At 43.7% G+C, this 10,471-nt stretch overlaps 1 protein-coding gene across 1 annotated transcript; it reads right to left on the reverse strand.

The window, feature by feature from the left end:
• Positions 1-788: 788 nt before the first annotated feature.
• On the reverse strand, positions 789-9,633 carry LOC123116112 (protein ROLLING AND ERECT LEAF 2-like). The gene is made up of 7 exons (XM_044537118.1): positions 9,324-9,633; positions 9,147-9,210; positions 7,387-8,408; positions 7,231-7,302; positions 6,909-7,126; positions 2,538-2,761; positions 789-2,328 (listed from the first exon to the last, which is right to left on the reverse strand). The coding sequence occupies exons 3-7, from the start codon at positions 8,396-8,398 to the stop codon at positions 1,689-1,691; spliced, it is 2,166 nt and encodes a 721-aa protein (XP_044393053.1). The 5' UTR covers positions 8,399-8,408; positions 9,147-9,210; positions 9,324-9,633; the 3' UTR covers positions 789-1,688.
• Between the last annotated feature and the right edge of the window lie 838 nt (positions 9,634-10,471).

Genomic DNA, 10,471 nt, shown 5'->3' on the forward strand with positions numbered 1-10,471 from the left:
ACGATCGGACTAACGGATCACGGACGGATCGATGAGGAATGAATCGACTCCTGATACCAATTTTTATGCATGAGCTAGGATTTATCTTCCTCGGGGAGGATTTGAGTTTTGAGAGAAGGGGAAAGGGGAGGAGAGTTATTAGCAAATAAGAGAAATATGTTTTGCTTCTTGCTAATCGACTCATGCTTCCTTCTCATCTGCTTCCTCATATAGCTTTTTTTTGAGCCAAGCTTCCTCATATAGATGTTCTCTCGCTCGCTTCTTCTCTTCCACTTGGGCCTCGAACTCGTGCCAGTCTTCGGTTACGCCTTGTGGCTTTGGGCCGTCGCCCTGGGCCGGCCCATGCCATGACATATAAGAACTATTGGCCACTATAGATTTTCAAATGCGATTTTGTGAACAATTTGTTAAAATATGAACTATATTTTTATTTTTCTGAATATTTTCAAAACAAAAAAATGTGAAAAGGAAAATAAACTTTAAAAATGAAAAAGAAAAAAGAAACAAAAAATACTAAAAGGAAGAAAAATAAAAAAACAAAAAAAACAGAAAAACTAGTACAAGTTTGAGGCAAGACAAAAGAAACGGGGAAAGCAGTAGAAGAAAAACAACTTGTTCAGGGAACAAGGTTCCCAAAACCGGTTGGTCTCTTGGCAAAGTGGGCTAGCCCATTGCTCGCGCTCGAATTTTTTTTTAAGGGCATTGCTCACGCTCGATGGTTTTGCTTCGCCGGACAGTTTGACGCAGAGAGCTTCAAATAGGATTTTTCGCTGCAGCCATAACTGCCATTGTGCTCGCGGGCCCTGGGAGCCGAGGGATTGCGCGCTCGACGCCCAGCCCACCGTTGAAGTCCGTCGCCGGAAACACAGGGCAGGAGATGCCACGTTGCCGCGGGGTGCGGTCAGATCGCCGCTGCTGCACCGATCGCTTCTCCGCCGCAGCTGCCACTGCGCGCAGAACCACCTGGAGCCCCGCCGCCGCCGTCGTCAGCCACACGGGCTTTGCCCGGCGGCAGCGAGGGCAGCGAGAGGAGCGGCGACGACGCCGGGGAGGCGAACAGGGAGACACCTGTCCAGACGAAACGGGGGCGATTGAGGTGTGATTTCTATCTATGCATATGCAGCCTATTCATCCGGAACAGCATCAGGGAGGCCACATGACATGAGCGCCAAAACTCCATGTTGCCGAGGGTCAGAACTCTTAACTCTGAGCACATACAGAAGAAAGCCTTGTTGCACGGAATCATCTGCCATATAGAAAAACAAATGAGATTGAGAACTCAAAAACACCTGATCCCATCAGGCCCAGGACTCAGGACCAGTTACTGCCAAGTGCCAAGATAGCACAGATCGCTGCAGATTACCCAAGCTCAGCAGCAGAAAATAAGCAGGCAGAGAAGCACAATCTGCCCAGCAAACACAATGGCGAAACGCCACAGCCATCATCGGTGCTTTTGACAAACAAACTTTACCCCAGAACCGTCTGGTTACAGAAGCTAGGACTGGTCCGACCATCAACAACACCCAAGATACCATGCCCAGGCAAAGGAATGTACATACAGTTCACGGTATATACCAAACCTAAACATCACCATCATTCTTTTTCTCCGAAGAAACCTGTTTCTATCTTTGTCTGTCCTATAAACCGACACCTGAACTCAAGAAAATGACCTGATATGATCTTATAACTTACTCTGTGCGGCGACCGATGGCGTACGCCTCCCGGGCGACCTCCGCCTCCCGTTTCACATTTTCAGCCAGGCTGGCCATGGCACCTGAGAGCTTCGAGAGTCGATCGAACATTGCGGTCAGACCGCCCTGCAGGGTTGCCATCTCTGATTCAGTCTCTGACGATTTGTCACGCTCTGCCCCAGCGTCTGAAGATCTCTTCTTCGCTGCCTTCTTCTGTTCTGCTGCCTGGTGCTTGTACATTTTCTTGAGATCTGCTGCAAGGTTCTTGATGGAATCGCATGATTCTTCAGACGGGAGCGATGACATTCCTGCGGACAAATCCCCCAAGAGAACAAATAGGGGTGGAGCAAGGTGTTGGCGAGGCGAGAGGGTCAGGTTTCCTCCCCCTGACCGGTCTCGTGGTTGCACCACACATTTCTGCAGCCAGGAGTGCATACCACTCACATAGTTTTTGTAACCATCAACCCAGCCTGCCAAACTGGAGTAGAAGACTCCCAGTTCAGTGATGAGGTTCATCAAGGCATGTCCGCGCGACTCGCTTGGAGGAGACATTGCTGGGAGCTTTGCATCTGTTGGAGAGGTAATTTTCTGCTGCATTTGGTGAACTTCCTCCAGCACCCTCCACATGCGTGTCTGCCTGTCAGTGTCGTGCACAATAATAAGTATGATATCCACATTTAATGTCAGAGCCTACATATAACATTTTAGCCAATACCTTCAACCTTTGCATACTACCTCAAAAGGAATACATTATTTAACCATAACAGGTGTAATTACAGTTTTGACAATGGTCCTGAAGTCCTCACATGTGCTGTACATAGCGCTACGAAGCAAATAAAGGCTTACCCTTGTAGTAATTCAAGAAGTTGAGGCTGCAACTCTTCATCTCGCAACTTCTCAATTGTTTTTGAAATTGAGTATAGCACTTCAGTTCCTACCACGAGTCGCGAATACAACCCTTTGATAGTAAACCGAGTTTTGTCAACTTGCCTGGCATCTGCATCCCTGGCACATTGATGGCTTAGCTGAGCACATTTTTCGTCGTATATCTGCTGGATTGATTCAATATTCTGCAAATCGCAAGTTTGCAACACCAGTTGAAGCAGTTAGGTCAGAGTGTAGCAAATAAGACAGAAAATAGCATGCACACTTATATAGAAATAATGCAAATAACAGAATTTACTGAAACTTCTGACAGTAATAAGATATTCCGTAACCTAAAAATATCAGGACGCCTGTGAGAGGTTATCCCAAGGCAATTTCTGCATTTATTAGATATGTATATAAATAAACACTAATCTTACTTCAATATTTTGAACGACGCAAAATACTCCCTCCGTAAAGAAATATAAGAGCGTTTAGGTACTATAGTGACCTAAACGCTCTTATATTTCTTTAGAGGGAGTATAAGGGATGCATTAGATATTTGGTTTAAGATCTAAACATAGAACCCATATTTTAAACATCCGCTTTTTTAAAATAAAAAAAACTAACCATTCAGTTCTCTCACCCACCGCCTTCCATGTCACTCAAAGTCCTCTCCTCGCTTGCCAAACCTCCCCGCCCATAAGTTGATAGCACTGTCATGCCACAATACCTCCCCCTAACAATCCAAAACCTTGCTCCCGCTCAACTCCCATCCAACTCATTGCGCCCCCCCCCCCCACCCACCCACCCATTGGCCATCCCCAAATTTTTCGTTGTGAAGCACCTACCTTCAAGAAATATGAGATCTGAATCCTAGATGGCGCTTCATCACACATATCTTGAAAGAAATCCAAGGCTAGAGGATGGCCGGATGTATCCTATTCTTTATGTAAATTCTAGTTTATTTTTAGTCCTTCCTAAATCATAATTAGCTCCTATAGCTTTTGGTATCACTCAGTAAGTCAACCCCGAATAGCTAAGATCTAGTGTGAGTAGCGAGCAGACGTAAGCGTAATATTGCACATGCTAATACCATTAGCTTATCCACCGACCACATGCATGAGAGTGTTCTTTTTTGGCGTGTAGCAGGCATCAACAAAGTGAAAGGTTATCGGAAAAGAACATAACGACAAACACGAGGAAAATGAAGCAACCGACAAACTATAGATATGTCCTAAAACAGAAACAACCACCAAAGTAAATCATGGATACAGCCACAAAGAAGTGTCAATAGAATAATCTATTGGTTACCAGACTCTGCTCTATGTTCCAAGCAACTTAATGCACAAATTTATAACCTGTAAAGTAATATAAACTACCTAATGTGGGATAAATGGCCTAATCTACTAGTAGGTAGGTAGAATATAATTGTAGTTCTTATGTTAAAAGCATATGTACCGCAGTTACCAATTTCGTTCTACCGCGAGCTGATTTGCTGAGAAGGTTGCGGGTTGCCCTATAATTTTTGTGAGGAGAAGTTTTGTACAATCAAACCACGACTCGCACATATAACGTTCATGGTGACAATGGTTTGTACAAAATTACATAAAATGATAATTATGAGCTGATTGTTTCTACCAACATCGAAGGCATACTTGGGGAGGCTCTGTTTCACATTGTATATACTTTTGAATAATTGAATTATGATGCTTTCAACCTTGTACATTGTCTTGTATTTAACCTATTTTTCTGTACACTTGTTGAATATCTCCAAGATGTATTAGATATTTGGTTTAAGACCAAAAATAGAAACCATGTATTAAACATCCGCTTTTGTAAAAAGAAAAAAAACCTTCAGCTCTCTCATCCACCGCCTTTAAAGTCCTCTCCTCGCTTGCTAAACCTCCCTCACACAAGTTGATAGCACTGTCATGCCAAATACCTCCCTTCAACAATCCAAAACCTTATTCCCTGATCAGCTCCCATCCTCATCAGCCCTCCCCAAAATTTTCATTGTAAGAAAGATACCTTCAAGCAATATGGGATCTGAATCCTAGATGGCGCTTTATCACACATATCTTGAAGAAAATCCAAGGTTGGTGGATGGTTGGATGTATCCTATTGTTATGTAAATTCTAGTTTATTTTTGGTCCAACCTAAATCATAATTAGCTTCTGGGGCTTTTGGTATCACCCAGTTAGTCAACCCTGAATAGCTTAGATCTAGTGTGAGTAGTAAGCAGAAGTAAGCCTAATATTGCACATGCTAATACTATTGGCTTATTCACCGACCACATGATGAAAGTATTCTTTTATTTGGCGTGTAGCGGGCATCAACAAAGTGAAAGGTTATTGCAAAAGAACGCAACGACAAACACGAGGAAAATGCAGCAACCAACAAATTATAGGCAAGTCCAAAAAGAGAAACAGCTCTACATTAAAAAAAATCATGGATACAGCCACAAAAAGGTGTCGCTAAAATAGCCTATTGGTTACCAAAATATGTCCTGTGCTTTTAGAAACTTAATGCACAAATTCATAACCTGCAAAGTAAAAATAAAACTACCTAATGTGGGAATAAATGGCCTAATCCACTAGTAGGTAGGTAGAATATAACTGTAGTTCTTATGTTAAAAGCATATGTAGCACAGTTACCAATTTTGTTCTACTGCAAGCCAATTTGCTGAGAAGGGTATGGGTTCCCCTATAATTTTTTGGGAGGAAATGCTGCGTACAAACAAACAGCGACCCAGACATATGACATTCATGGTGACATTGGTTTGTACACAATTACACAAAATGATAATTCTGAGCTGATTGTTTCTACCAACACCATGGGCATACTAGGGGAGGTTCTGTTTAACATGTTTTTAAGAATTGAATCATGATTCTTGCAACCTGTACATTATTTTGTTTTGAACCTATTTTTATGTACACTTGTTAAATAGCACCAAGATGTTAAGAATTCTAGATAGGAGGAATAGATGTGAAGTACCAAGCGTATATGTTAGATTTCATGCTATCTAGTATTACTAATACTCAGAGTGCAACTTTAATTGTCAAATGGCACAGCAGAGACCGGTATAGTAGGAACAATATACCCTGAGCATCATGCAATTATTGTTTATTCAATATTAAATCAAACATTAACACAAATTTGGTGACACTTGTGTAGCCATGGACGTTAACTTCGACTCAACCACAAAAGGCAACTATTCATTTGGAAAATCCTTGGAAGTTCCTATTGTGTTGGACGTGAGATGGGCATGAGCGATCTAAGTCTGCCGGATGGTTTGAAAAAAATATTTGTAAGACCATACTCTGTTTTGTTTTCAAATAGAATTCATCACTATAGAGAAATGCATTAACGTGTGATAATTCAAACTTTACTGTCTATGGTTGAGGTAATATAATCACCACTTACAACTTCATAATTCCTGTAAGCTAACTTACTGGAAAATATGTCAAAAAAGATTGCTGGAAAATAAGGACAACAGAAGTAAAGCTTTCATTTTTGAGACACAAATATCCCCTAGGCATGATCCAAAATGCTAGAGTTGGCTAAAACACCTACAGAAAACAACATACGGACCCATCTCCACGCTAATCTCTACCCCCCTGATTTTCACTGTGGACCCTCCCGCCCCCTGATTTTCACTGTGGACCCTCCCGCCCCCTGATTTCCAACTATATCTTGACACCTCACGCCGCAACTTTAATCCCGTACAAAATTGCCCGTAGGTGTAGTGTCTCTCGGCGTGATCATAGGATCATAACGATAGCTCATCGTGCAAAGAGGATCTCCAAGTAAATGGGAAGAACTCCTTTCGAGCATGTGAGTTGCAGGAAATACTTTTGTTTAGCTACACAACATTTAGCCCAGATGCAAAAGGAGACATCACATTACAATAAAGACTATCTAAGTCCAGAAAATGCTTGAGAGCTCACTAGAAAAATATATTGGTTTTGTCCATAATACAGCAATGGTGTAATTATGTTAGATGCCATATATGGTTTCCTATCTAGAAGATTAACATGTGACACACAATAGCATACATATCAAAAACGTGTCCACATAATTTCTAAATATACATTTGTAGCGTCATTACAACTCTGCTTAAGACAAGATAGCTTCATATTACTAAAGTAGTGGTTACACCTACAAATAGGTCAATGCACAACTGGATAGATGGCATAAAATAAAAACAGTTTGATCAGCTCTATATGCTACAGGTCTACTGGAAAACACAGGACAAGCACAACCTCATGATTCTATACTGATAACGCAAAAGTTCCATTTTCAGTGTAGTTAATCCTATAAGCATCTGTTGAACAACACATGTTGGCTCACCTTTAACTCATGATAAATCTTTATTTCCCAAGCATAGAGTCTATCTAAAGAGGATGCATGACTTCCTGAAATCATACAAAACTCTTCAACAAAATCGCTAATGCTTTCTGGAGGGTCATCATCCTTTTGAGCTGAAAATAGTGGATTCTTATATGATGAAGATCGTGATGAAAGTGAGCGATTCCAAGCGATCACTTTTGTGACATGCTGCTCTGATTCTGCAGTAAAACAGTTAGAGTAAAATATCCATCCAAACGAGGCTGTTATTGTTTAGAGTACAAACTTCACATATTAATGTATTTGATATGAATAGTAATTATACCATGGGAAGCTACATTTCCAGCATTGCAGCAGAGCAAGGATGCTGACAGAGAAAGTGCACATGATGGTTTCCCTGCAATAATTAGCATTGATATTAAGCAAGTATAACCATAGAAGTTTAAGAGAACTATCTAACTGTGAAAAATGTATTCCTCACCTGTTATCTTGGTAGAAAAGCTTAGTCGAATCTTCCTTGTCTCAAGCATCCTTGAGACCCCATGGCAACACTCAGCTGCCCGAGCAAATTGGCGCTCGAGTTCTTTCACATCAGACAGAAAATCTTTTGATACGCTGGTGATGGAACTGCCCCTTTCTTCTTCCCTTTCAGTAGATATTTTTGGTACATTAACCTTGTCTACAGAGTGGGCTTCAATTTTTCTTTTGTCAGTAGTACGTGTAGGATTTTGCCCCTCCACATTCTGTGTCTGCACTTGATCAGGTTCTTTGTGTAAGCTTGAGTCATTTGGTAAGTCTGTATCAGCAATCTCAATTTCATTACAGTCATTGCGATTTGACTTAAGATGTTCAAAATTGTCATCGAGGTCTTTACATCCATGTGTTCCCAACTGTTCTTGCACCTCAGCTATTTGACTAGTGTTTTTGATCGAGGAAGCTTGATCCCTTCCATCGGCATGACCAAAATCATCGGCATGACCAAAATCATCCAAAGTTGCCTCGCAGTTCTCTGAGACATGGGTAGCAACATTTTCACTCACATCATTTGGTTCAAAGAAATCCCATGGGGGGCAAAATTCCGGAGACAACGGTGGTGAAACCGAAGTCAGAATGGGCTGCCCTTTTTTGATAAAACTAGCATCACCATCACTTGGGTTGACTGTCACTGTCAAGGATGGGCTTACTTCTGACCTCAAGCGACTAATATCAGAATGGCGGGGCACTTTCAGTAGTGAAATTTTAGAATTGTCTGCAGGTGGCAATGGGGATGGTAAAGCAGACGAAGAGCGAGGGGACTTGTCCGGATCACCCTCATGGTGTGACTCCACAAACTGCCTCAAAGCAACGCCGACATTGCGCAGAGACTGCTCGTACGACAGATGAGCAGCCGAAAGGGCATACCTTGCATCGATTGCTTGTTCAATGTGTTTCAGACGACCCTTGCAGAGCTGCAATGCGGTGTTGCGGTCTTGCTTGGAGGCAGTTGTACCCATGCTTCACTTCCTGTAACAACGAAGACAAGTTATGATTGGCATGGAATCCATCATGGCTGACAGAGGAACTAATCATTTGCATTCGTACAAGGCATGTTGGTTGAAAATTACCACCTATGCATGTTGAGTGAAGTTGTAGAATTTTACTGCATTCAGTAATTAAAAAAAACAGGGGAGGTTTGAAAATCAGAGTTTCAAGGCACGGGTAAGCAAGGATCGTGCCCACAAGTAACGAAATGAAAACAATACTCAGGCACCATGTAACAGGAAACTCTAATCGATCGAAAGAAAGAACATCCTTTTTTTTTCAAGATCAAAAACAACAACAGCACTTTGTGAGGTAGAAAATAAATGACATAAAAACTCGCCTATTTTACATGTAAGCAACGATTGTGCCCACCAAGTAATGCAATTCAGATTTTTCTGCATTCAGGAATTCACCATGCAACAGAAAACTCTAATCGATGGAGAAAAGAACACGTTTACAAGAACACAAATCCACAAAGGCACTTTGTGAGGAAGAAAATAAAATACTATTCGCACATAAAAAGTCGCCTATTTTGGCACGGCAATATCATCATTACAACCCATCGATTCGGACTAACCTACACGGTTCGAGACTGCACGCGCACAATGATTGATTAATTTATCGGCAAAGAGAACTTCAAAGCCACAGAAAACATCTGGGAGACAAAAGTACAGAGAGAGGCGGAAGCTGCGAAATCGAGCTCCATGGACGAACACTCACCTTGGTCTAAACCAAGTGGGTGTCAGCCAAACTTCGCCTCGGAACCAGAGCAGTCCGCTTCGTCCTGGCAACACGCCACAACCACACGAACAAGAGTCAGTCAGTACGCCTCACTCGAACCCCCGGAGACGAGGAGGAGGCAATCGCCGGACCAAGAACCGAGGACAGAGATCGCACCTTCGCAGGCGCACCGAAAAGCAATCCCGTTCCAGCGCCGAGACCAAGAACAGGAGAGGGTAAGAGACGAAGCAGGCTTGGTTGGAAAGACAGAGCAAAGCCGCGCGGAGACCCCCTCTCCGCTCCGCCCCTCCGCAAAAGCGAGCAACAGGACAAGAGATAGACAGGAAGCGTTACATTGGCGAGTCAATCCCCCCTATCTCTCTCCTCTCTGCCTGCGAGAGCGCCGCTGGCTGTTTTTCTCTCTCTGGGCTGCGCGCTCGTCGCGACCTGGCAGCAGCGATGTGCTGCGTAATGAGCCAGTGCAGCAGCAACGCGAGGCCCCGCCTGGCGCCGAACCTTCGCCCCCCCCCCACCCCCACATGTACCCCGTGTGTGACGCAACGCCGCGATGGCTCTCGGCTCTGGCTGCAGCCCGTTGGCGTTGCCATTGCGCTCATTCAGTTTCTTGTTTGCTCCGTGTGAGGAGAGAGAAACCGGGGAGGCGTGAAGAGATAGAGAGAGGGGGAAAAGGCTGGGGCCTCATTTATGAAGTAGAAAATCGGGAATGGTGCAGCGGGGCAGGGGAGTGCGGGCCCCGCAGGAACAGCTCCAGGAGGGGAAAGGATGGGAGGGGTGCGTCACAAAGCTCTACCGGATGGACCTACCGGTCAGCCTGAAACGGTGGCGTGGGCATTGTGATGTTGAAAGGTTTTGATCTTTGCCAGATCTCTTTTAGCAGGAAATGGAAACCTTTTGTGTGATTGCTCTCTATGCCTGGTTTGGTATATTTTTGGCAAACAGTGATGTTTGGAATTAAGTTTCTCCAAAATAAACGTTGCCTTTGAGCTCCTGCCATGGAAATCAATTGACATGTATTTTGGGCAACCGGTTCTGCACGTCTCAGCGGCATCGGCGGCGTTGGCCGGATCCCTGTGAGGACTAGTGATGGTGGCGGCGGCGGCCTCTACGGGTCATTGCGGCGGGGCTTGCAACCCTTGACGACCGTGACAAAACGATTAAGAGACGCGGCGGCGCATCTCTAAGTGCATCAACGAATGTGCAGGCATGACGACAGTGGTTGTGCGTCGCGCTGTGGGCGCTCGCTAGTGACGCAAGGAAACTTTTGTCTCGTTCGAGGGTAACGGGCATCACATGAGGAGGTTTGT

This window comes from Triticum aestivum, chromosome 5B, assembly GCF_018294505.1.
Source record: "Triticum aestivum cultivar Chinese Spring chromosome 5B, IWGSC CS RefSeq v2.1, whole genome shotgun sequence".
NCBI lineage: Eukaryota > Viridiplantae > Streptophyta > Magnoliopsida > Poales > Poaceae > Triticum > Triticum aestivum.

What these genes read in the sequence shown, in the direction of transcription:
- LOC123116112 (XM_044537118.1), bottom strand. Translation starts at nt 8,398, where the DNA reads ATGGGTACAACTGCCTCCAAGCAAGACCGCAACACCGCATTGCAGCTC. An exon ending in TGGAAATGTAGCTTCCCATG is followed by an intron (nt 7,127 to 7,230) that starts GTATAATTACTA and finishes GTTTTACTGCAG; the next exon opens with AATCAGAGCAGCATGTCACA. An exon ending in AGATTTATCATGAGTTAAAG is followed by an intron (nt 2,762 to 6,908) that starts GTGAGCCAACAT and finishes TGCGATTTGCAG; the next exon opens with AATATTGAATCAATCCAGCA.